The 27549-nt window shown below is 42.4% G+C and overlaps 1 protein-coding gene across 1 annotated transcript in view; it reads left to right on the forward strand.

Annotated features, from left to right (window-relative positions):
• TADA2A (transcriptional adaptor 2A) overlaps window positions 1-25373 on the forward strand; it is a 77522-nt gene extending 52149 nt beyond the window's left edge. Inside the window, exons 9-16 of the mRNA XM_003278389.4 lie at window positions 2777-2840; window positions 6320-6363; window positions 11106-11216; window positions 13138-13209; window positions 16083-16215; window positions 16777-16820; window positions 20215-20288; window positions 22465-25373. Coding sequence (XP_003278437.1) covers window positions 2777-2840; window positions 6320-6363; window positions 11106-11216; window positions 13138-13209; window positions 16083-16215; window positions 16777-16820; window positions 20215-20288; window positions 22465-22650 — 728 coding nt within the window. The 3' untranslated portion in view covers window positions 22651-25373. The remainder of the gene's footprint in view (window positions 1-2776; window positions 2841-6319; window positions 6364-11105; window positions 11217-13137; window positions 13210-16082; window positions 16216-16776; window positions 16821-20214; window positions 20289-22464) is intronic.
• Window positions 25374-27549: the final 2176 nt, after the last annotated feature.

Genomic DNA, 27549 nt, shown 5'->3' on the forward strand with positions numbered 1-27549 from the left:
CAGCCTGGCCAATATGGCGAAACCCTGTCTCTACTAAAAGTACAAAATTAGCCAGGCATGGTGGCGCACACCTGTAATCCCAGCTGCTTGGGAGGCTGAGGCAGGAGAATCCCTTGAACCCGGGAGGCAGAGGTTGCAGTGAGCCAAGCGCCCTTGCACTCCAGCCTGGGCAACAGAGTGAGACTCCATCTCAGAAAAAGAGTGGAAAGGTAAGCATAATCAAGACAGTAAATAGTCTTGTGTAACATGCAAGAGTTTGAACTGTATGTGGATGAGAAGCCACTGAAGAATGATAAGCAAGGGAATTACACCATTACATTGTGCTTTAAAATATTTCTCGAGTACCATTTGGAAGGGGTGAGTTAGAGTAAGGCAAGAATGGAGTCAGTAAGTAATGATGCCTCTCCTACAGGATAGCATGAAGATGACAGGAGAGACAAGATGCCTGAGCTAGGGAATAGGATTAGGGATGAAGGGATGAATTTGAGAGATGTAAGTGTTAAGTGCAGTGTTGCTAAGACTCATCGACTGGAGGAGAAGGAGGAAGAATCCAGATTGAGTTCTGTCTTGGACAGCTATCTTTACTGTGATGCAGTTATCCAATATAGGAGTTTTAGAAGATAGGAAAGGGGTAGAATATAAGTTTGCAACTGAAGGGCATGTGAGTAATGATATCCAGTAGCACATGGAGCTTAAAATAGATGTCGAGTTTGAAATTATGCATTTTGATGGTACTTGGACCCATAGAAGTAGAGGAATTTGTAGGACTAAGGTGAGGGGTAAAAAGAAATTAGAACAGAACCTTTGGAACTCTGAAGATGGAAAGAGTGGCTAGGGAAAGAAAGAACCAGAACTATTACACTGATTAAAACTTTTACTATTTACAGCCTCTTTCCTCCTTATTCCCTGTGTCTTTAACATGAGACTAAAGCCAGGAAAGGACTGGGTCCTGGGAAACCAAACAAGGCTTTTACACTGGTTAGGGTACTTGATGGAACTTTTCACTACAGAATGCAAAACTCTACACTCTAAACAGTTGCTGCTCCCCAACTGAAAACTCCTACTCTGGGAAAATGTCTACACAGTACCTTTATTCACATTTGTCTTGCCTTGACGTTGTCTCTTACTCCTGTGCAGTTATGACTACGATCAATATTCTTTTTTTTTGAGACGGAGTCTCGCAGCAACACCCCGGCTGGAATGTAGTGGCGCCATCTCGGCTCACTGTAACCTCTGCTTCCCAGGTTCAATGGATTCTCCTGCCTCAGCCTCCCAAGTAGCTGGGACTACAGGCACTTGCCACCACACCCAGCCAATATTTGTATTTTTAGTAAAGACTGGGTTTCACCATATTGGCCAGGCTGATCTTGAACCCCTGACCTCAAGTGATCCATCCACTTCAGTCTTACAAAGTGCTGGGATTACAGGTGTGAGCCACTGCGCCCGACCAACATTAATTTTTTTTTTTTTTTTGAGACGGAGTCTTGCTCTGTCGCCCAGGCTGGAGTGCAGTGGCGCAATCTGGGCTCACTGCAAGCTCCGCCTCCCGGGTTCACGCCATTCTCCTGCCTCAGCTTCTCCGAGTAGCTGGGACTACAGGCGCCCGCCACCACGCCCGGCTGATTTTTTTGTATTTTTAATAGAGACGGGGTTTCACCGTGGTCTCGATCTCCTGACCTCGTGATCCGCCCGCCTCGGCCTCCCAAAGTGCTGGGATTACAAGCGTGAGCCACCGCACCCGGCCAATTCTTTTTTTTTTGAGACGAGTCTCGCTCTGTTGCCCCAGGCTGGAGTGTAGTGGCATGATCTCGGCTCACTGCAACCTCACCTCCTGGCTTTGAGCGATTCTCCCACCTCAGTCTCCCGAGTAGCTGGGATTACAGGCAACTGCTATCATGCCTGGCTAATTTTTGTATTTTTATAGAGATGGGGTTTCACCATGTTGGCCAGGCTGGTCTTGAACTCCTGACCTCAGGTGATTTGCCTGTCTCAGCCTCCCAAAGTGCTGGGATTACAGGTGTGAACCACCACACCCAGCCCAATATTCATTCTTATGAGTACTCTGATGCAATTTCTAGCCCATGTATTACCAAAGATCAGATATTCACTATATATAGTAATAGATACATAACAATGTCCAAATAAGGTATTTAATAGAATAATTTTTTTGACTTTTATTTTAAATTCAGGGGTACATATGCAGGTATATTGGATAGGTAAACTTGTGTCATAGGGTTTGTTATACAGATTATTGCATCATCCAGGTATTAAGCCTAGTACCCATTAGTTATTTTTCCTGATCCTCTCCCTCCTCCCACCCTCCACCCTCCACCCTCTGATAGGCCCTAGTGTGTGTTGTTCCCCTCTATGTGTCCATGTGTTCTCATCATTTAGCTCCCGCTTATAAGTGAGAACATGTGGTATTTGGTTTTCTGTTCCTGTGTTAGTTTGCTAAGGATAATGGCCTCTAGCTCCATTCGTGTCCTGGCAAAGGACATGATCTTATTCATTTTTCTGACTGCAGAAAGCAGAAATTATAATCTGAGTAATGCCATAAGATATATAAATAGGGGAAAAATAACTTTACTTACTGATAGAGAAATTCATTATGCTGGAATATTTTTATGTTTTCTAGACTAGTGAGTGTGGAGTAATTAGCAATATGAGGTTCAAAGTTTGGGTAAAAGATTTATTTTTGTCTTGGTTTTATTTATTTATATTATATAATATATATATGATGTGTATACATATAGTATATGTATGAATTTATTTGTAGCTCTGAAGATGGCTGTGGTAGATATCTATCATTCCAGGTTAAAGGAGAGACAAAGACGAAAAAAGTAAGTATAAAAAACCATCCTGGCCTCCTTTCAGCTGTGGATTATTGTTGTGTGTGTATGTGTGTATGTGTGTGTGTGTGTGTGTGTCTGTGAGAGAGACAGGGTCTCACTGTTGCCCAGGCTGTAGAGCAGCAGCACAATCATGGCTCACTGCAGCCTCAACCTCTCAGGCTCAGTCGATTCTCCCACCTCAGCCTCCTGAGCATGTGGGACTACAGCAGTGCGCCACCATGCCTGGCTAATTTTTTGTATTTTTTGTAGATACGGGGTTTTGCTATGTTGGCCAGGCTGGTCTCAAACTCCTGGACTTAAGTGACCCTCCCTCCTCGGTTCCCAAAGTGTTAGGATTGCAGGCATGAGGCACTGTGCCTGGCCTCAGCTTTGAGTGATTGACCACATATAGTCCATGAGAGAATGCTCCACTTGTGACTCATCTTTTGACCTTGGAGAATACTCTTACCCTCCTTAGACCTCAATTTTTCCTTCTCTCAATTGAGGATAGTAATTCCTGTGTTATTTTTATATCCTCTGTCCTTATCCTTTATTGATGTTATGATGGACAATGAATAATATGGGTGCACTGTTTTAAGCTCTTTGAAGTAAAAGAACAAGATAAAATAAAGGCATCAAGACATTATTGTTACACTTTTTTTTTTAATATTTGTGAATCATTCTTTGCTTTTCTCTCTCTTTTTTTTTTTTTTTTTGAGATGGAGTCTCATTCTGTCACCCAGGCTGGAGTGCAGTGGTGTGATCTCAGCTCACTGCAAGCTCTGCCTCCTGGGTTCATGTGATTCTCCTGCCTCAGCCTCCCAAGTGGCTGGGACTATAGGTGTGCACCACCACGCCTGGCTAATTTTTGCATTTTTAATAGAGATGGAATTTTGCCATGTTGTCCAGGCTGGTCTCGAACTCCCCACCTTAAGTGATCCATCCCCCTCTGCCTCCCAAAGTGCTGGGATTACAGGCGTGAGCCACCGTGTTCAACCTTTTTTGTTGTTGTTGTTAAATAAAAGACAGAGTCTCACACTTAACTCTGTCACCCAGGCTGGAGTGCAGCGGCACTATCATGGCTCACTGTAGTCTCCAACTCCTGGGCTCAAACAGCCCTCCCACCTCAGCCTCCCAAGTAGTTAGGACTACAGGTGTGCACCACCACAGTTGGCTAATTTTAAAACCTTTTTCTTTTTTTAGGCCGGGCACGGTGGCTCACACCTGTAATCCCAGCACTTTGGGAGGCCGCGGCTGGTGGATCACCTGAGGTCAGGAGTTCAAGACCAGCCTGGCCAACATGGTGAAACCCCATCTCTACTAAAAATACAAAAATTAGCTAGGGGTGGTGGTGCACGCCTGTAGTCCAAGCTACTCGGGAGGCTGAGGCAGGAGAATTGCTTGAACCCAGGAGGCGGAGGTTGCAGTGAGCCAAGATCACACCACTGCACTCCAGCCTGGGCGACAGGGTGAGACTCCATCTCAAAAAACAAAAAACAAAAAAAAAACAACTTTTTTTTTTTTTTTGGGACGGGGTCTCACAATGTTGCCTGGTCTGGTCCTGAACTCCTAGACTCAAGGCATCCTACTGCCTTGGCCTCCCAGAGTGCTGGAATTACAGGTGTGAGCCACTGCACTCGGCCTGTTAGGCTTTTTTATTTTATTTTTTCTTTTATTATTATTATTTTTGAGACAGTCTTGCTCTGTCACCCAGGCTGGAATGTAATGGCGTGATCTCAGCTCACTGTAGCGTCTGCCTCCTGAGTTCAAGCAATTAACGTGCCTCAGCCTCCCAAGTAGCTGGGACTACAGGCACGTGCCATCATGCCTGGCTAATTTTTTATTTTTAGTAGAGACACAGTTTCGCCATGTTGGCCAGGCTGGTCTCAAACTCCTGGCCTCAGGTGATCCGCCCACCTCAGCCTCCCAAATGCTGGGATTACAGGCATGAGCCACTGCCCCCAGCCCTATTGTGCTTTTTTAATGGTCTCATTCTAACTGTTCATTTTTTAATGAGAAGTCTTTCATCTAAAAGGATTTCAAAGGAATTCTGAACAAGTTGCAGGCATACTGGTTATTCCTGTCTTCGCAACATATCAAAAAGTATACATTCAGACTTAGAAATTATGGATCTCAGACCCCCTGTTGGTTTCAGAGAAGAGTATGCAGAGGGTATAAGTATGCATGTGTGTGTGTATATATGTGTAGGTATGTATTTACTGTGGTGTTACTAACTGTAGACACAGTGATATCTCAGCAATAAAAAGGAAAGAAGCCAGGTGTGGTAGCATGAACCTCTAGTCCTAGCTATTTGCGAGGCTAAGGTGAGAGGATGACTTGAGCCCAGGAATTCAAGCCCAGTCTGGGCAACATAGGAAAACCCCATCTCTAAAAGTAAAAGAAAAAAAAGGGACTTGAGATTCACTCTGGAGGAACTAAGACGTGATCTAAAGCAGCAGTCCTCAACCTTTTTGGCATCAGTGAGTGGTTTCATGGAAGACAGTTTTTCCATGGATGGCTGGGGGCAGGAATGGTTTTGGGATGAAACTCTTCCACCTCAGATCATCAGGTATTGGTTAGATTCTCATAAGGAGCACACATCCTAGATCCTTCACGTGAGCAGTTCACAATAGGGATCGCGCTCCTATGAGAATCTAATGCTGCCGCTCCTCTGACAGGAGGCAGAGCTCAGGCAGTAAAGCTGCTCACCTGCTGTGCAGCCTGGTTCCTAACTGGTCCATGGCCCAGGGTTTGGAAACTCCTGATCTAAAGTAAAACTTTCTGCACGTCTGGAGTTAGCTTCCATGAAATGCTGAAGAAGCATACCCAGTTGCTCCTATGAGAAGCTTCATTGCTAGTTATGAATACCTCTGGTATAAATCAGATTCAAGACACATACTTTGCCTGGTTTAAATTCTCTTTTGCTTAAAACACGCAATTTGAGCTAGAGAGTACTGTAGAACTCAGTTGTTGATGTTGCTATCAAATCTTTTGTTTTATAATGCCCTTTGTTTGCACAATGTTTATTTCCAGTACCGCCAGTGTTGTGTGAATGCACAGTTGTAAATGTTGAATATGTGATCATGGTGCCCTTTAGCAGATTTCTCTAAAATGGCTGTTCTCAGTTATTTCCACAAGCTGAATAGATTAACTTTATGACATGGACAGAGATTCTTTTCAGTTTCATCTTAAGTGACAGACACGTTTTTCAGCATTCGTGAGTGGTTATTGATTCATTCATTTGTTCAGCAAATAGTCATAGAGAGTCTACTATGCCCAACAAGAGGAAAAACCTGTGTTGCCTGAGAGTCTAAAATTGTGTTAGTGATTCACTGACCTGCAGAAGTTTGTGGGAGCGACTTCTTTGGACCTCTGTATTGTATTCCACCTCAGCATGTTTAAGATGTCTGATGACAGCTATATGTGTAAAGCATTAGTAAATGTGAAAATAATTCTAATGCACAAATTATTGTGGCTTTTCATTCTAGAATTATAAGAGACCATGGATTAATCAACCTTAGAAAGTTTCAATGTAAGTATTAGCAGTGTTCTTTATTTTACAATTTTTTTCCAATATTATTGAATAATTTTAAATAAATCATGTATTGTAGTTCTTAATCCAAGTTGCATATTAGCCTGGCTGTCACCCCAGACTAATTAAGTAAGAATCTGTGGAGTTGGAGGCACAGCATCTGCATTTTAAAAAGTCTTCGGGGCAATTCTGATCCATAGTGAGAGTTTAAAAGTATTAATTTGGGGCCAGGCACGGTGGCTCTTGCCTGTAATCCCAGCACTTTGGGAGGCGGAGGTGGGTGGATCACGAGGTCACGAGATCAAGACCATCCTGGCTAACATGGTGAAACCCCATCTCTACTAAAAATACAAAAAAAAAAATTAGCCAGGCGTGGTGGCATACACCTGCAATCCCAGCTACTTGGGAGGCTGAGGCAGGAGGATCACTTGAACCCAGGAGGTGAAGGTTGCAGTGAGGCAAGATCACGCCAGTGCACTCCAGCCTGGGTGACAGAGCAAGACTTGGTCTCAAAAATAAATAAATAAACAAGCTAAGAAATAAATGTATTAATTTGTAGTCAACAAAACTTGTATTAAAATTTTTTTTTAAATTTGTATAGTAATTACAGTGTGACTATTAATGAATAATTTTCTGGATAGAGTCATGTTTTGCAAGTATGTGTTAAGCATAACATAACCTTAATCTTCAGGTTGTAAAAATACTTTAGATAAATAACAGAAAGTGATCTTTATTTTGGATGGTTGTAGACAGACAAAATAAATGATATTTAATATTATATGATGGTGATAAAAATACATATAGTGATTTTTAAAATAAATGCCACCTTTGACCTTACTGTGGTTTTTTGTTGTTGTTGTTTTTTAAGAGACAGGGTCTTGCACTATTGCCCAGGATGGAGTGCAGTGGCGTGATGGTATCTTGCTGCAGCCTTGAACTCCTGGTGCAAGTGATCCTCCCACTTCAGCCTCCTTATTACAGGCTCCAGCTATCGTGCCTGGCCTTTATTATTTTAAATATCAGAGATACCTAAGCAGGGCAGAAAAAGTCCCTGTACTTTTTCTTCTTCCACAACATAGAGGCTTCCACAACTAAGAAGGATGATGTCATAATAACAATCACGATGTTTGTATTAAAATATTTGTAATAGTTGTGTGTCATAATATTCTTTTTTTGTAAAGAATAACCTAATGGTTAGGTTTGTACAATAACCTAATGGTTATTGTAAAACATATCCCAATTGATAGATTCTTGTAGGGGTATTTATTTAATAATACATAGCATCGTAGGGTTCAGTCAACAAGGTTAAGTGTCTTTTTAGTCTAAATAAATATCTAGCCAGGCATGGTGGCTTGCGCCTATAATCCCAGCTACTTGGGAGGCTGAGGCAGTGGATCGCTTGAGCCCAGGAGTTCAAGGCTGCAGTGAGCTATAATCATGTCACTGCACTCCAGCCTGGGCAACAGAAAATCTATATTATTTTTTAAAAATATAGCTATGATCATAAGTATGTTACATTTTAGGTCCCTTATTATTTATTTATTTTTTGAGACAGGGCCTCACTCCAGTTGTCCAGGCTGGAGTGCAGTGGCTCAGCTCACTGCAGTCTCCACCTCCCAGGCTCAGGTGATTCTCCCACCTCAGCCTCCCAAGTAGCTGGGATTATAGGCATGTGCCACCATGTTGTCAAGGCCGGTCTTGAGCTCCTTGGACTCAAGCAATCTGCCCACCTCGGCCTCCCAGAGTGTGAGCCACCATGCCGGCCTTATTTCCTTTTTTTACTTTATGTTATATATTTTTCAAGTTACTGTAGTGTTTTGAGGATATCAGTTTTTATAGGTTACATAATATGTACTTTATTAGTTGAATATGTTGTATATATACATATAAGAGATATAATTATATGCTTAACTTCTCTCTTTAGGTGTTTAGCTTGTTTTCAGTTCTTTTAGTCATGACATAAATAATGCTATGCTGAACTTGTGAATAAAGCTTTGTCATTATTTAGGATTTTTTTAAAGGTAGATTTTTAGAAGTGGGATTAATACATCTAAAATTATGACCACTAAAAATTATTTATGCCTGCTGCCAAGTTGCTTTCCAAAAGATGGTTGTGTTAATTTCTGTTTCTTCTAGCAGTGTATGAGATTCCCTAGTGAACCCCATCCTTATCAAGACCTGTGGATTTGCAAAAATAATTCAGGATCAGATTAATTGGTCAGGTTCTAGTAGCCACAGTAGTAGGTTCTCTATCTGAATTCCTGGGTTTTCCATAATAGGTCAGTTAATTTTTTATCTTTACTGCTTGTAGACATTGACTCTTAGATAAATTCTTCTTTCAACTGATAGAGGTCAGTTTGGCTTCATTATTCTGTTATCTATATTTTTTCAAATAGAGGGCTGAGGGGAAGCTCTGTTGCTTCTAAGAGTGTAGAAGTAGCATGTGCAATGTGGTTTCAGAGGTTTTCAGTTGCCATTATACTGAATATACGATTGACCTTAATATGGTAGGCAGGGTTTTTTTTTCTTCAAATTTAAAAATTTTACTCCATTTTCTTCTGCTTTGTTTTTTGTTGTTGGTTGCTTTTTTAAATGATCTATGGCTGCTACTTAAATCAGCTTCTAGAATTTTTGGATAAAAATGTCTCCTGCAAGAGAAGAGATTCACCTAAAAAGAGGACTTAATTTAAATAGCTGTCATAGTCTGGGCGTGGTGGCTCCCAGCACTTTGGGAGGCTGAGGCGGGAGGAATGATTTTGACCCTAGGAGTTAAAGACCAGCCTGGGCAACATAGGGAGACCCCCACCTCTGTATAAAAAAGCCAAGCATGGTGGCATATGGCTGTAGTCCCAGGTATTTGGGAGGCTAAGGTGAGAGAATCTCTTGAGCCTGGGATGTTGAGGCTACAGTGAACTGTGATTGTGCCACTGCACTCCAGCCTGGGAAACAGAGTGAGACCCTGTCTCAAAAATAAAAAATAAAAAGGCCAGTCGCAGTGGCTCACGCCTGTAGTCCCAGCACTTTGGGAGGCTGAGGCAGGCGGATCACGATGTCAGGAGATCGAGACCATCCTGGTCAACATGGTGAAGCCCCGTCTCTACTAAAAAATAAAAAAATTAGCCAGGTGTGGTGGTGTGCGCCTGTAGTCCCAACTACTCGGGAGGCTGAGGCAGGAGAATCACTTGAACCCGGGAGGTGGAGGTTGCAGTGAGCCGAGATCGTGCCACTGCACTCCAGCCTGGGCGACACAGCGAGACTCCATCTCAAAAAAAATAAAATAAATTAAAAAGTAAGCTAGGAAAAAAAAAAGCTGTCATAAATGAAAGTCTGTATCTTTAGTCCAAGAGTAGATAGAACTAACCTAATTACTGATTGAAATGACCCAAGTAGCAGTTGGAGAGTTCCTGACTGCCCCAATCTACCAGTTATTGTTAGTCAGTTTTACTCTCCATCTTCTTTGCAGATACATCTTTGGATTAGTTGTTTGGTCAGTAGTGATCCCCAGAGTTGCTGCTCTGGTGTCTCTGCATGATATTTGCATGACAGTTGTCAAATAAAACTTCATTTGCAGTAAATTACATTGTAGTAGTTAATTTAGTTTGGAGAAAGGCGAAATGACCCATATGAAGGATGAAAAAAATACTTGCTTGAGGATGTGTAGGTGGGACATGCAAGAAATCACACTTTTTCTCAGCTAATGGGAAATCTTCTGGATGGATTATTTTGTCTGTAGCTTCTTTGTTTTCCTGTGGGAGTTAATACCATAAATTTTGGCCATAATTCTTCCTAAGAATGTAAGATCTGCCTTTAATTGTCTCGTCCATTACTGCCAGCAGTTCCTGCCCCTGTGTAGTTTAAAAGACAGTGAGGTGGCTGGGCGCGGTGGCTCACACCTGTAATCCTAGCACTTTGGGAGGCTGAGGCGGGTAGACTGCCTGAGCTCAGGAGTTCAAGACCAGCTTGGCCAACATGGTGAAACCCCGTCTCTACTAAAATACAAAAAATTAGCCGAGCGTGGCGGCATGCCTGTAATCCCAGCTACTTGGGAGGCTGAGACAGGAAAATTGCTTGAACCTGGGGAGGCAGAGGTTGCAGTGAGCTGAGATCACACCACTGCTCTCCAGCCTGGGCCACAGAGGAAGACTCCATCTCAAAAAAAAAAAAAAAAGACAGTGAGGTGGCTGGGCGCGGTGGCTCATGCATGTAATCTCAGCACTTTGGGAGGCCAAGGTGGGTGGATCACCTGAGGTCAAGAGTTCAAGACCAGCCTGGCCAACGTGGTGAAACTCCATCTTTACTAAAAATTCAAAAATTAGATGGGCGTAGTGGCGGGTGCCTGTAATCCCAGCTACTTTGGGAGGTTGAGGTAGGAGAATTGCTTGAATCCAGGAGATGGAGGTTGCAGTGCACCGAGATCGCGCCAATGCACTCCAGCCTGGGAGACAGAGCAAGACTCCATCTCAAAAAAAAAAGACAGTAGATGTGGGAGATGAGTAGTGCTCAGTGGTGGAGACGATCTCCAGTGATAACAACATCCCTGTGGGATAGTTGCTATGGTGCTGTCATTATGATTAGTGTTTTGCATTCTTGGCTTTCCTGTTTGCTTCCTGTCATGGATAAGTTAGTCATGTGAGGTTATGAATAACGTTCTTCCGTTTTACTAATTGTAAAAAAAAAAAATGCTGAAAACTCAGGGATCCTTACATTTCCCATGGCACATTTATGTTTTATTTTCTCTGTAGTAATGGAACGGCGGTATCCCAAGGAGGTCCAGGACCTGTATGAAACAATGAGGCGATTTGCAAGAATTGTGGGGCCAGTGGAACATGACAAATTCATTGAAAGCCATGCATGTAGGTGGTTTTTGAGCCTTGAGCGGTATTTGTTTGTGTATATTTGTATAAATAGGAGAGATAATGATGTGTTTTATGTGAAGTGCTATAAATAAATAAATGGATATTTCTCTCTTTGTTCCCCTTTATTACCATGAGACAAATTTGGGACTGTGGAGGTGGCAGAAGAGAGGTTAAAAAGCCCTAATGACTTCCCCCATTGCCCCAGATAAACAATAATTTAGTAGTTTTTCTCCCTACTTTGTATCATGGGAACTTTCAAATATATATAGAAGTAGAGATGATAATATGATAAACTCCCGTGTATCCATCATCCAGCTTCAGCAGTTTTCAACACATGGCCAGTTTGGTTTCATCTTTACCACTCACTCTTCCCTCCTGCCCTCAACTGGATTATTCTGAAGCAAATCCCAGACATCATTTTATTTTGTTCATAAATATTTTAGTATTAAAAGTAGTTTTAAAAATGAGGACAGAGATGGATAGCTTGTGGAGATAGTACTTCCATCGATCTCTTGCCTTTCTGTGGTATTTCTGTGAGAGATCTACCTAGTTACCATTTGATTTTTCACTATAAAAAAATTAAAAGTTGTTATGAGGCCGGGCATGGTGGCTCACACCTGTAATCCCAGCACTTTGGGAGGCCGAGGCGAGAGGATTGCTTGAGTCGAGAAGTTCGAGACCAATCTGGGCAACATAGTAAAACTCCATCTCTACAAAAATACAAAAGTTAGCCAGGCATGGTAGTGCACACCTGTAGTCTCAGCTGCGTTGGAGGCTGAGGTGGGAGGATTGCTTGAACCTAGGTAGCGGAGGTTGCAGTGAGCTGAGATCACACCACTGCACTCCAGCCTGAGCGACAGAGTGAGACCCTGTTTCAAAACAAAAAATATGTTGGTATGGCAGTAAGGCCTAGATTGTTAAAATAATATAGACTCTGGCTTATTTTGTACCTTTCATCATGACATTTGTGTATGTGGCCTCTAAGTTTAGTTCTGGGAAGGTACTCTACTAAAGCCCTTATTCTCATCATGAAAATATTTCTTATGTAGCATTGCAGACATTTATCTGAGCCAGGTTGGTTGTCCTCACCAAACACCTTGTTTGGTTAGCATTCTTTATGTGGTTTGTACCAGGTGACTGATCCTTTACTTCCTGTCCCAGCTTGGGACACACCCCTGGTTTATGTGTCACTCCAAAGAACTACACCCCATGGATTGTCCAGGCTCTTCCTTCATTCTCTGTTTCAAAAGCAGCCAAATTAGAATGATTTGTAGAACTTTTAACAGAAGATAGTTAGAGCAGGGAAACTTGGTTGATAAAAAAATTATATTTTACCTGGCGCAGTGGCTCATTCCTATAATGCCAGCACTTTGGGAGGCCTAGGCGGGTGGATCACCTGAGGTCAGGAATTCGAGACCAGCCTGGCCAACATGGCAAAACCCCGTCTCTACTAAAAATACAAAAATTAGCCGGGTGTGGTGGTGGATGCCTGTAATCCCAGCTACTCAGGGCACTGAGGCAGGGGGAATCGCTTGAACCCGGGAGGCGGAGGTTGCAGTGAGCCGAGATTGTGCCATTGCACTCCAGCCTGGGTGACAGAGCGAGACTCTGTCTCAAAAAAAAAAAAAAAAAAAAAAATTGTTACTTTTGTAGACAAATGAATTCAACCATTTCACTAAGTTTTCTAGAAGACAGTTCCAGCTGCTGCCTCTGGAGACAGCAGCTGGAAGACAGCTGGAGTAGGTTTTCCTCAGCTCTTGGGTAAAATTTCTAATGAGAAGTTACCAACAAGTAGGATTCTCCAAATGAACTTGCCTAGTCTTATAAGGCAGAATTAATGAAAATGCTCAATAGCAAAAGTGCTCACTGATGTTTTTGTTTTTGTAATTTTTTCCTTCATTCCTTTTGGGGAAAACAGTGGAATTTGAACTCCGAAGGGAAATCAAGAGGCTCCAAGAATACAGGACAGCAGGCATTACCAATTTTTGTAGTAAGTATGCTTCAGCTACATACCGTACCTGAGGGCAGGTGTCTTCCAAACACACAGAGGAAGTCTCTGAGTTGTTGTGAATTTTTGTTAAAAAAACAAGCTTTCCTTTACCAGAATGCTTTAAATCTTTCCAGTAAAGTTTTGGCTATTTAATCCCTATAAATACCTTTATATAGATTATCTTTGGTAAAATAAAAGTTGTGAGACAAAGGAAAGAGAGGTGCTGCTTTAGATTTAGGATTCTGCCGAGGCTCTTTAAAAAAAGAGAATCTTGGGCTGGGTGCAGTGGCTCACACCTGTAATCCCAGCACTTTGGGAGGCCAAGGCAGGTGAGTCACTTGAGTCCAGGAGTTCGAGACAAGCCTGACCAACATGGTGAAACCCCATCTCTACTAAAAATAAAAAAATTAGCCAGGCGTTGTGGTGCACACGTTTAATCCCAACTACTCGGGAGGCTGAGGCACAAGAATCGCTTGAACCTGAGAAGCAGTGAGCCGAGATCGTGCTACTGTACTCCAGCCTGGGCAGCAGAAGGAGATTATATTTCAAAAAAAAAAAAAAAGGAATTTTATATTTTAGGTGTGTCACCCTTTTCAAATTTAATGATACATGGTCTTAGCATTTTTATAAAATAATGAAGCTTCAACTGGCTCCAGGTGCTTGCATCCCAGTTACTTGGGGTAGTGACAATAATTATATTATTAGCAGCTAACATCTATCAGATATTTACCATGTACCAGTCTCTATGCTAACCATTTCACCTGGATCAAGTCACTGAATTCTCATGACAAACTTATAAAGTACCATTACTTCCATTTAGTGAAGAAATTAAGGTATAAAGAGGTTACAGAGCTAGTTAGTACTAGAACCAGGTCATAAGAGATAGTGTATTATAGTAGTTAAGGGCTTGGGTCTAGACTTAAAAAGCTTGAGTATAAATTTTGGCTCTCCAGCTTGCCAGCTCTGTGATGTGATTCTATCCAAATTTATTTTTCTTTCCTTTTTTTTTTTTTCCCTAGAGACTGAGTCTTGCTATGTTGCCCAGGCTGGTCTCAAACTCCTGGCCTCAAGCAGTCCTCCCGCCTTGGCCTGTCAGAGTGCTGGGATTACAGGTGTGAGCAACTGTGCCTGGCCTCTATTCATTTTAATTTTCTAAGGTTCTTAGAGTTAGTGTAAAGATTTAATTAGAGATACTGCATATAAGCATAGCACAGTATCTGGCACACAATAATTCCTCAATAAATGGCAGTTTCTATTGTTTTGCTGTCATTGTTGAAATGATCTTTAGCATTCCCTCCTTCTTCCTATTTGAAGTTTTTGTGATTATTGACAGCTGTCACCTACTATCTATAAGAAATAGTTGGCATCTTTTTTTTTTTTTGAGACGGAGTCTGGCTCTGTTGCACAGGCTGGAGTTCAGTGGTGCCATCTTGGCTCACCACAACCTCCGCCTCCTAGGTTCAGGTGATTCTCCTGCCTCAGCCTCCTGAGTAACTGAGACTACAGTCATGCGCCACCATACCCGGCTAATTTTTTTTCTGTATTTTTAGTAGAGATGGGGTTTCTCCATGTTGGTCAGGCTGATCTCGAACTCCTGACCTCAGGTGATCCGCCTGCCTCAGCCTCCCAAAGTGCTGAGATTACAGGTGTGAGCCACCACGCCTGGCAATAGTTGGCTTCTTAACACAGCCCTGTGGGTGCAACATAGCCTTATGGATGTAAGTTCAGCCTAGTATAATGGTTCTTTAACAGTGGAAACCATTTTTGAAATTAAATTTTGTGTGGAGCCCCAATCTACAAATAAGATAAAAGTGGGCCGGGTGCAGTGGCTCACGCCTGTAATCCCAGCACTTTGGGAGGCCGAGGCGGGCGGATCACCTGAGGTCCAGAGTTCAAGACCAGCCTGACCAACATGGAGAAACCCCGTGTCTACTAAAAATACAAAATTAGCCGGGCATGGTGGCGCATGCCTGTAATCCCAGCTACTCTGGAGGCTGAGGCAGGAGAATGGCTTGAACCCAGGAGGCGGAGGTTGCTGTGAGCCGAGATCGCGCCATTGCACTCCAGCCTGGGCAACAAGAGCGAAACTCCGTCTCAAAAAAAAAAAAAAAAAGATAAAAGTGGAATTACTTTGGTTGAACTTTAATGGTTCAATTTATGTGTAGAGCCCAGGACCCGCCGGTATCTGGCAGTGCCCTTTCTCTTTACATTAACCTCTAAGATACTCCTGTGGTATCCTGGGGCTCTGTGGAACCTAGTTTGAATTTTGAAACCCACTGGTGCAGTATTTTGGAATCTGTGAACCTTTGTTAACATGTAGAAAACACCATGCAGCTCTTCTGTTTAGTAAGATGCATATAGAGACTCTGATAACAAATTTTGGTTTCCTGATATTGGCTGCCTCTGAGAAATATGGAGAAGAGGTACTACATGTCAAAGAGAACTCTTTTTGTAATTCTAATTGTTTTTTAAGGAAAGGCTTATGCTTATAAAGCACTTGCGTGACTTTGAAAAAATTTATAAAAATAGAAAAAACAGGAAGAAAATATGACTATAGTAAAAGTTGGTTACTTTTTGAGAGCGGAAATATGAGCAATTGTTACTTTCTTTGTACTTTTCTGTTGGTTTTTTTCTCCCAAATTTCTTACAGATAGAAAAGGAATACAAATATTTAATATTTAATACTTAGTATTAAGAAAAGGATTTCAGACTAGGGAAAATCTGCTTGGGTCTTGGAGAAATAATTGTGAAAGCAGTTTTGCAGAGGAAACAGACTTTAAGAACAAAACCCAAAACCAGTTTCTTGGTCAGTTAGGAAGCCCTTCAGTTCTGCTGCATTGTCATTGTGGTCATTGTGTTTTCTATACCCCCAGGTGCCAGAACCTATGATCACCTCAAGAAGACACGGGAAGAAGAGCGCCTTAAACGCACTATGCTCTCAGAAGTTCTCCAGTATATCCAGGACAGTAGTGCTTGCCAGCAGTGGCTCCGCCGGCAAGCTGACATGTGAGTAATTACTCCAGGGTGAAGGAGGCATTCTTTCTGGGATGCCTTGGCCTTCACATGTATTTTTGGGCACCCTAGATGGCAGAGTAATAATAATTGAGTAGCTAGAAGAATTCAGAAATATTTTAGCAGTCCATCTCAGAAACAGTGCCATACTGACAGTTTTGAGAAACAACTGACCTCCTAGAATCATACTTTACTACTTTGATCTTATTTTTTAAAATGAGTGTATTTTCCCCTAGCCTTCTACCCATGACTTCAACTCTCTCTTCATACCTAGATTTTCACTGGAGAATCATGTTTGTATCCCTTCCCCTTGAGTGGTGTTAGTGGTGTTCTAGATTACAAGCTCTTCTTAAGAAATCTGAGGAATTTTTCTTCCTCAGAACAGATTTTCTTTCCTGCTCAATACAGTGAGATATCTGTAAAACATAGTTCAGTCTATCTCATTACACTTCTTCAAGGTGACCTACCTGATAAGTGGCACCCAGTCTCACCGGAGCTTTTGGAAATCACCTTGTTTGATATGACCTAAGTTTAAATTCCTCTTCTTCATTGTAGTGATTCCGGCGTGAGTCCTTCCATTCCAATGGCTTCGAATTCAGGTAATTATTTCTCAGGCCAGAACAAGTCTTAATTGTGAAGTTTGCATCGTAGAGGTTATAGTGACCCAGCAATCTTCCTTCCTCTGTGGTGTCAGGGTGCTTAGGCAGAGTAACAGTAATCAAGTGTTAGCCCAATATATAAACATCAGTATGTTTTCGGAATCTTCATGGCCAGACAGAGACTATCCTCAGAGTGAGAGTATAGAGTATAGAGAGTATAGAGACGGGGAAAAAAGAACTTCAGAGAGGTAACTTCTTTATTTTACCAATGTTTATGAGCAGTTAGTTTACTGCAGTTGTGTCTACCACTAATTTTGAGACCTATTTCACAGGAGATACATTAAAAGCTTTGTATTATTTTTTATTTATTTACTTATTTTTTGAGACAGAGTCTCAGTCTGTTGCCCAGGCTGGAATGCAGTGGTGTGATCTCAGTTCACTGCAACCTCTGCCTCCCAGGTTCAAGTGATTCTCCTGCCCCAGCCTCCCGAATAACTGGGATTACAGGCACGCACCACCACGCCTGGCTAATTTTTGTATTTTTGGTAGAGACGGTTTTGCCATGTTGGCCAGGCTGGTCTCAAACTCCTGACCTCAAGTGATCCACCCACCACGGCCTCCCAAAGTGCTGGAATTACAGGCGTGAGCCACCATGCCCAGCCTAAGCTTTTTATTTTTATATAACATGAGCAAAGAAGCATGTTACTTGCCAGAAACATAAGGATTTTTAAGTTGGAGACCTAAAGTATTTCTATTTCTTTGTTTTACCTCTTTGAGTATGTCCTATTTTGAGATTAGTATACAGAGCAAGATTAAGCCATGTGCTATCTGATGATCCTTGGTGATTGGTAATCGATGACTGGGAATTTGGGGAGGTATGTCTCAGTAGATTCAGAATCTGGGTCTCAGATTTGTCTGCGTTAGGGACTTTTTTTTTTTGTTGAGATGGAGTCTTGCTCTGTCACCCAGGCTGGAGTGCAGTGACGCAATCTTGGCTTACTGCAACCTCTGCCTTCTGGGTTCAAGTGATTCTCCTGCCTCAGCCTCCCAAGTAGCTGGGATGAGAGGCACCTGCCACTATGCCCAGCTGATTTTTGTACTTTTAGTAGAGATGGGGTTTCACCAGGTTGGCCAGGCAGGTCTCGAACTCCTGACCTCAGGTGATCTGCCTGCGTCAGCCTCCCAAAGTGCTGGGATTACAGGCGTGAGCCACTGCACCTGGTCACTGTAGGGACTTTTTTTTTTCCCATTTATTCCTTTATTTCAAGTAATTTTTTCTTAATATGGAAGGAAGAAAAAGGTAGTGTTTTAGGGGAGTAGCCAAGACAGTGAAATCAAAGTTTTATTTTGTAAGTTTCTTATTGCCAACACTCTACCCCTAAAATCTAAATAAAACTAAGTTAATACTGGCTAATTAAAATGAAGGAACTGGGCCAGGTGCAGTGGCTCATGCCTGTAATCCCAGCACTTTGGGAAGCTGAGGTGGGCAGATCACCTGAGGTTGGGAGTTCGAGACCAGCCTGACCAACGTGGTGAAACCCCATCTCTCCTGAAAAAAAAAATATAAAAATTAGCTGGGTGTAGTGGTACACATCTGTAATCCCAGCTACTCCAGAGGCTGAGGCAGGAGAATCGCTTGAATCCGGGAGGCAGAGGTTTCAGTAAGCCAAGATCGCGCCATTGCGCTCCAGCCGGGGTGACAGAGTAAGACTGTCTCAAAAAATAAATTAATTAATTAAATTAAATGAAGGAACTGGCTAACATGATCATAGATTTTTGTTCTCTGTACCATCTGCACTGACTTGTTCATTGTTTCTTTTTTCTTTTTTTGTGAGACAGGGTCTCCCTCTACTATCCAGGCTGGAGTGCAGTGTGTGATCATGGCTCACTGCAGCCTCAAACTCCCAGGCCTAAGTGATCCTCCCAATTCAGCTCCTGAGTAGCTGGGACTACAGGCGAATGCCACCAAACCTGGAGATTTTTTTTTTGGTAGAGACAAGATCTTACTATATCACCCAGGTTGGTCTTGAACTCCTGGGCTCAAGGGATCCTCCTGCTTCAGCCTCCCAAAATGCTGAGATTACAGGTGTGAGCCTCTGCACCCAGCCTCTTGTTCATTGTTTGTTCCTAGCCTGTGTTAGCCTTTCTCACCCCTTATATTTAGGCTGAGGAGATCTCTTGCTCTCCTTTATGTTCTGAGTTCTTAAGGCATCTATGTATTGGAAGCCTGGCATCTTTGATTGTAGCCTAGCCTCTGGTGACTTTTGTGAGGAACCAAATGGTTTTATCTCCCTTTTTGAGGATTTGGAGTAATCCCTTATGCCTTTTGTTGATATAGCAGAGAAGCCTGTTTTCCACCAGAGGAGCTTGTAACAGTCCCTCCCCTTTCTCTGCCCCACTTGAAAAGCAACCTCTATAAAACTTCAACATTTTCTTTGCTTAACTCAGTCTATCCATTCCCAGCTGAATACCAATCCCTAATACACATTCAAAACAAAACCAAAAAAGTTTTGCTCATCAAGCTTCCTCTCATGGCCTGTGACCTCCTACTTGGGTTTCTTTCTCAGGTGTGTGAGTTGACCTCAGCCCCTGCTTTGCCATATAATGCCTCATTGTTCCTGTTTGTGGATCTTGCAGGTAAACAGGGCTACTTTGGAAGGAACAGATATTCCCTCACATAATAAAAAAGAAGGGCCTTTTGCTGGCCTAACAGTCTTTCTTTGATCTGAAGGCACACAATACTTGGTTAATTACCATGTTTGCCTTGTACTGCTGGCCAAGTGGCAAGGATTAGGGAATGTCTGTTCTGCAGTTATTATTTCCATTCATCAGCTGTCAAAGCAGGCATTGTGTGACCTTTCTTAACTGGATGACATCTGGGCATCAGATTTTAGAGTCTCCTACATGGTTAGGAAGAAATACGTGATAGTCGGGCATGGTGGCATATGCCTGTCTTCCCAGGTAGTTGGGAGGCTGAGGCAGGAGGATCACTTGAGCCAGGGAGATTGAGGCTATAGTGAGCTATGATCGCAACACTGCACTCCAGCCTGGGCAACAGAGTGAGACCCTGTCTCAAAAATAATAAAAAATAAGAGATAACTACTGTGGTGAGTAGTTACATTTGATGCTAAGGTATGTGTGACTGTATGTGTATTTTAGCAGATTGTGGGTAATTCATGTGCCCTGAATATGTAATTCATTTTTATTTTCAAGTGAATGTTCGGGTGCCTATGTTGTTAGCTAAACAGACCTGAGGGAATGGGACAGGATTTCCTAAGCTGGATACAGTGATCCTATACCTAGCTGGCCTGGCTGCACTGAACTTTTTAATACTTTACACCTGAGAAATTGTCACTCCTATTAAATCTATGCTGTTTCCTTTCTCTGTCTATAGGTAGACGGAGTGCACCACCCTTGAACCTCACTGGCCTCCCTGGCACAGAGAAGCTGAATGAAAAAGAAAAGGAGGTAACAAAAGGGAGGGGGCTGGGAGAAAGAGAATAGGGGCTGATTATTCATTGAGTTGTCATTAAAAATCCATTACAGGGTCACACCCCTTTTGTTTCATTCATCTAACATATATGCACAGCTCTGGTGAATCCTAGAAGTCCAAGAGCTAAAGAGCCATTTGTGGCAGATTTCAGAGAATTGCTTACCTTGTCACCCTACCACCATCCCTCTTTTGGGGAAAGCACATGTGGTATGTACATTACATCATAATAGCAACTATCATCTATTGAGCACTTGCCATGTGCTCTCTACTAAGTGCTTTATGTAAATAAAATTAATTTTTTGTAAACCTAAAGTAACTTTTACATGAAATAGGTATTTCCTATTAGAATGGCTGCCTTGAAAAGTTCTATACTTATTCCAACAACATAATCATTATTTAAAACATTTTTGTAAATTGTCTCCAGAGCATGTTTATAAACATAAGGAAAAGATTTTTACATCATACATAGTCATGTTAATTTTGATTTTAAAAATCATTATTTTTTTATTTTTATTTTTATTTATTTATTTATTTTTTTGAGACAGAGACTTGCCCTGTCGCCCAGGCTGGAGTGCAGTGACGCGATCACAGCTCACTGCAGCCTCCACCTCCCAGGTTCAAGTGATTCTTCTGTCTCAGCTTCCCGAGCAGCTGGGACTGGACTACAGGCGTGTGCCACCACGCCTGGCTAATTTTTGTAGTTTTTAGTAGAGACGGAGTTTCACCATGTTGGCCAGGCTGATCTTGAACTCCTGACCTCATGATCCATCCACCTCAGCCTCCCAGAGTGCTGGGATTACAGGTGTGAGCCACCTTGCCCAGCCTATTTTTTATTTTTATTTTTTTGAGACAGTCTCCCTCTGTCACCCAGGCTGGAGTGCAGTGGTGTGATCTCGGCTCACTGCAACCTCTGCCTCCCGCGTTCAAACGATTCTCCTGCCCCTGAGTAGCTGGGACTACAGGCGCCCACCACCACACCCGGCTAATTTTTGTATTTTTAGTAGAGACGGGGTTTCACCTTGTTAGCCAGGCTGGTCTTGAACTCCTGACTTCAGGTGATCCACTCACACCAGCTCTCAAAGTGCTGGGATTATAGATGTGAGCCACTGCGCCCGGCCTGATTTAAAAAATTATGTGACCTACTTTTTCCAATTGCAATCGTCAGACATGTCTTCATATTGATTTTATCTGTTTCTAAAATTTAAAGCCAGCCTCATAAGAGTCATCATCAGGAGTTTTCAGAAAACTGTGTCACATCTCTGAAGTCTGTTCCTCTTTTGGAGGAGTTCCTCTTTTGCTCCTCATATGCTCCTTTCATAATTCCCAAGGTCAGTTCCCCATCTCCCACCATATATCATTAGTTCAGTTCAGATAATAAGGAAGGGTCATAATGTAGGGGATAGTGTTAGTCTTATTTTATCCACCAGGAACAGTAAGGATTAGTTTGGGAGTGGAAGGAAATGTATGTAGTATCTATGTATTGCTGAAGAAGGTCATAGTTCAGCCTGATTCAAATATTGAATGGCCTGGAATTTCAAGCTTTTTTTATCCTTACCCAAAAATAGTGACCTCAGACTCCTCATTGCTGGATAATGTGGCAATTTTCTAGATTTTTAGCAGTTAAAGTTACCTCCTCTTAGCAAGGTCTCTTTATCTCCTTTCCCTTTGAAGTAGGAAATGTAATCCCCAAAGCAGGGACTACTGCTTTATGCTGACACTAAAAACAATGTGATGCAGCCTTGAGAATCCAAGTGTCTGTGCATCCTTCCCCCACTGTGCCCCATGGCTCTTCCCTGACCATTGGTGCTGGGACTGTACCTGGGCATTTAGTGTTTGACTCCTGAAAGAGCCAGGCTGCTCCTCAGGAGCACATATTTGTAATCCCTAACAAACCCAGGCCCCTGAGCCAGCTGGCACGTGCTAAAGCCTCTTCTAGCATCACACCCTGGCTTTCTCTTCCTGGGTGTGTGTCCTTAGGGAGTGTTCTCTCCAGAGAGGAAGAGACTAAATGGAATGTAGTCCAGCCACCCATCAGCTCCTATAAATAGTTGGAGGTTGATGTCACTTTAAAAAAATTTTTTGCTATACCTGCTGGATTAAATTACGAAAATGACAGATGTTAATGTTTATTAAATTTGCCATGTCTTGCAGCTCTGTCAGATGGTGAGGTTGGTCCCTGGAGCCTATTTAGAATACAAATCTGCTCTATTGAACGAATGTAACAAGCAAGGAGGCTTAAGACTGGCGCAGGCAAGAGCACTCATCAAGATAGATGTGAACAAAACCCGGAAAATCTATGATTTCCTCATCCGAGAAGGATACATCACTAAAGGCTAAGGCTCCAAGGGCTTGGGATCAGAAGTCAGAAGTTTGGAATGTGGTGGGTCAAAGGACAGTGTGGGTGGGCATTCTGGAGAGTTGTTTTTCAGCTGAATTCTCATAGTGAAAAGAGGGGAAAGGACAAAGGAAACCTTAAGTTGTATTAAGTCTGCTTTCTTCTCCATCCTGCTTTAAAACACTCCTGTTGTTGGTATTGTGCTGCAGAGTTGTGTGCTAGATAAGCTATTATTAAATGTGAGTGGGCATTCATTCCTAACACCTCTTGTAACTAAAAGAACCATAGTACCTCACATCACAGTGCTGGTAGAAATAGAACTAAACCACAGTCTGTAGTCCCAGGAGTCCAGCTCAGATCCTTATATTGCGAGGTAAGTTTGCTGATTATCTGCCTTGCCTTCAAACACTGCAGACAGATTTAAAATAAAGAGAAAGGTTTTAGAGCGTAAGAAAGCTCTCCTCGAAGGATTTTTTAAGCTGACAACTTTTTTTTTTTGAGACAGAATTTGCTCTTGTCCTCCAGGCTGGAGTGTGATGGCAAGATCTCAGCTCAGTGCAACCTCTGCCTCCCAGGTTCAAGTGATTCTCCTGCCTCAGCCTCCCGAGTAGCTGGGACTACTACCACACCTGGCTAATTTTGTATTTTAGTAGAGACAGGGTTTTGTCATGTTGGCCAGTCTGGTCGCAAACTCCTCACCTCAGGTGATCTGCCCGCCTCGGCCTCCCAAAGTATTGGGATTACAGGCGTGAGCCATTGCGCCTGGCCTAAGCTGACAACTTTTATGAGTAAAGGGGAAGAAAATATCCTTATGATGGTCTTATCCCAAACTGCATCTTTAACTTCGGCTGGGCAAGGTGGCTCGCCTGTAATCCCAGCACTTTGGGAGGCTAAGGTGGGCGGATCACGAGGTCAGGAGTTCAAGACCAGCCTGACCAACATGGTGAAACCGTCTCTACTAAAAATACAAAAATTAGCTGGGTGTGGTGGCACACGCCTGTAATCCTAGCTACTCAGGAGGCTGAGGCAGGAGAACTGCTTGAACCCAGGAGGCGGAGGTTGCAGCGAGCCGAGATCGCGCCACTGTGCTCCAGCCTGGGCGACAGAGTGAGACTCTGTCTCAAAAAAAAAAAAAAAAAAAAACTTTAACGTCTGGCTTTGTACTTTGCAGTCTGCCTGTCTAATCTGCAGTAGTCTTTTGAAGAGGTGGCACCGGATATAACATGTCTCTGTTATTTTTAGAATTAATTAAAATGTTTTGCTATTTAATTTGTGGGTGTGTCAAATATTCTGGTAACTGAAACACACTTAAGGTGTTGGATGCCCACCCCATCACGCTGCACTGTTTGCTGTCATATGTGTCCTGAACTCACCCTGTTTTTGCCCTGGGTTTCCCAGGATACCAAGCCCCTGAGGATGGAGATGATGCAACAAACCTCAGCTTTGCTTGGATTGAGACTTGAACCCTATTTCTCAATGGTGAAAGGCTAGGCTGCAATAAAAGCTGCTTTTAAAACAGAAGTAAAGCAGCTTTATATATGGGACTCACTAGATATGAGGGTGAGTAGGCCCACCACATGTGAAACTTGGTCCTCAAACCTTTCTGCAGAATAAGAAGCCAAACTTACGGTTATCTTGTTTCTGTTAGAAACAAAGTTGTATATAGAAATAACTTCGTCAGAATCTACACAAATACATCAAATAGTTGACTCTTTAATTCCTTCTACATTCAAATATCTAATTAAAATATTGTGTGCTTTGTTGGAAGCATCTGCTCAAACTTTTGACTGTTGTAAATATGCATGCAGCTGGGAAGGGATTCATCTAAGGGATGAGAAATGAAAAAGACACTCTCAGGACCTGAGGGAATTCAAATAGAGGACTTCAATTTTTTAAAAAGAATGACGTGGAAATGATCTATTTCCCTTGTATAGTCATATCTCGTAGAAAACATTTTACCACTACCATCACCCCTAGTTGGTTTTGAAGTGATTGCCTCTTATCCCTGAAAGGAAACTCCTGTTCTGAAAAGTTGGGATGCATTAGACATCAGTGTTAGGTGATGTCTGTTGTAGTCTGAAGAGTCCTTAACCTTGATTAAGGAAGGCTTCCTGGGAGAGGTGGGCTTTTGGGGCAATTATATGATAGAGAAGAGAGAAAAATGGCAGATGGAAGTGGGAGACAGTTCCACACACAGGGGGTGGAGAATGATGTGGAGGCAACAGTGGGTGTAAGGACAATGGTGCCAAGAGATTTATTTGGCTAGAACACAAGGGGCAGCTGGGTAGTTAGGAGTGGGAGGATGGTAGGACAGTCTGACAGAAACCTTGGAACCAGTTGAACTCTGAAAAGCTGATGGGAAATCAGTAGATTTCATGAGGAAAATGGCATGGTTGAAAATAGTAATAGAAAAATAAGACCAAAGTTTTAAATGACTGGATTTTCAAAAGTAGGATTATTATTTCTTTGGTATACCCAACTTTGCAAAGATACGTAGCATTGCATCCTTCCTCTTTGCTTCTAGACAGGGTTGGCCATAAACCAACTACCCTGATAGAGGTCTCCCCAGATTGTCTCAGAAGAGAGAGGGTTTACCCTGAAACTTAATGACATGAATAAGACCTGTTTACTGAAATTTTTACTGCAATTTAACATTAAAAGTTTCCCCTGGAGTTTTATGCATATTTTTCTAAGTGGTGGGAAACAAAGAACAGATCTCTTTCCATGTAATGACTCTTCTCTGTGCTCAAAGACCAAGACTCTGTCTCTTGAGATACCAATTAATACGAAATATTCAGTTTATCTTTTCCTAGGTCCCAATTTCTTTCCTTTTATTGTTAACTGTCTTCACTTCCCCCGCTTTTAAAAATCTGAACTCAGTTAAGCAACCAGTCATTGAAATCTTCCTCAGCTGGGGGTTAGCTGGAGAAGGGAGAAAACCAATGGCATTCATGAATAACAACAAAATCCCAGTTTGCAAGTCATTCTAGCTTTAGGAAATATGTAGGTATGTAACAAGAGAAAAAATCTCCATTGAAGAATCAGAGGCCACATTACACAGCAGTTTGGGAAAACTCACTCATAAATATGTACGAGTTTTATTATTTCTTTGGTAAACCCAACTTTGCAAAGCTTTACGCCTAGAATCCCTCCAAAAAACACTTTTTCACCCATCTTTAAGCAAACAGTGGTACTGTATTCTCAACAGCATTCTGGGGAACTTCACCCATTCATTTTTAAGGATATCTTTGTGGACACCTTCTAAATATACATTGCATTATCCTTGACAACACAGGGTTTTCTGTATCTTATATGCACCTAGCTTTTTGTTTGAATTTCTAAAAATTATATTTAAATAAAAGTTTGATTCAAGAGGTACTGCTGATCTGGAAGCTTTGCTTTCCTTTCCAATGTGCTTAGCCAAATTCAGCTAACCTTTCCCACATCTGCCAGAAAGGACCATCTTTGGAACACCAGGACACGGCCATGTCTGTGGTCTTGCATAGAAGAGTTGGCCAAGCTAAAAGATTTCTATTTAATCAGACACAGGCTGGGTGCAGTGGCTCATGCCTGTAATCCCAACACTTTGTGTGGCTGAAGTGGGAGAATCACTTGAAGCCAGGAGTTTGAGACCAGGCTGGGCAACACAGCAAGACCCCCATCTCTACATTAAAAAAAAAAGAAAGAATGCTGGGTGTGGTGGCTCACGCTTTTTGTCCTAGCTACTTGGAAGGCTAAGGCAGGAGGATTGCTTGGGCCTGGGTAGTCAAGGCTGCAGTAAGCCATGATTGTGCCACTGTAATGTAGCTTGAGTGACAGGGCAAGACCCTGTCTCTACCAAAAAAAAAAAAAAAAAAAAAAAAAAAAAAAAAAGACGATACCTAGTCCTTTTGAGCCAAATGTAAGTGAAACAGAACAAGAGCAGGGTCAGAGCAGCCTGAATAGTAAGTCTTGCTGGCATAGGCACTTGATTTGGGAGTGAGAACAACAGTGAAGAGCTTTTAGGCCGGTGGCTCATGCCTGTAATCCCAGCACTTTGGAAGGATAAGGTGGGCGGATCACTTGAGATCAGAAGCTCAAGACCAGCCTGGCCAACATAGTGAACCCCAGTCTCTACTAAACATACAAAAATTACCCAGGCGTGCTGGTTCACGCCTATAATCCCAGCCTCAGGGAGGCTGAGGCAGTAGAATCACTTGAACCCAGGAGGCGGAGGCTGCAGTGAGCCGAGATTGCGCCACTGCACTCCAGCCTGGGCAACAGAACAATACTGTCAAAAAAAAAAAAAAAGTGAGGAGCTTTTAACTTGGGAATTTGGAACCTAAGTAGCCAGTCCTTGAAGTATGCATCAGAACTGATGTGTTAGTATGCTGTGTTTGAGGAGGGAAAAATGAACAGTTTCTGAGAGGTATGGAAAACCAGTTTCTTTGTCTAATGGCAGGGAGTTCTTTTTCTGTTGTTCGTTGCCTTGGCTTCCAGCAGTTAAGGTGTACTGCAATCAAACTGCCCTTTGATTTGATTGACTAAGCTACAAATCAGAGACATTATTTAAGGGAAAGATGAATGTCGTGCATCTGCCATTACAATTCCTTTGTCACTTGAGTAGCTTGTTATGCATCGTGTCCTAGGCGCCCTTCCCTGTTGACAGTAGGAATAAGGAAATGGGGCTAGCACAGGAAGTTACCACTAAAAGGTTCAAACCCCTGAAAACTACAAAAAATTTATTTCATAGATGTAGCCCTGAAGGTCACTGTACTTACCCTTGTCTTTGAAAACCCTGTAGTTAAATTTTGCCAGCCCAGACTTGGGCTGAATAATTGAGTCTGATGCACCTATTTTCTATGTTAGAGCACCGGAATGGATTTTTGTGGCACCAAACTAATCATTTGGTTGAATTAACC

The sequence above is a fragment of the Nomascus leucogenys genome, unplaced genomic scaffold (genome assembly GCF_006542625.1).
Source record: "Nomascus leucogenys isolate Asia unplaced genomic scaffold, Asia_NLE_v1 Super-Scaffold_258, whole genome shotgun sequence".
Classification (NCBI taxonomy): Eukaryota; Metazoa; Chordata; class Mammalia; order Primates; family Hylobatidae; genus Nomascus; species Nomascus leucogenys.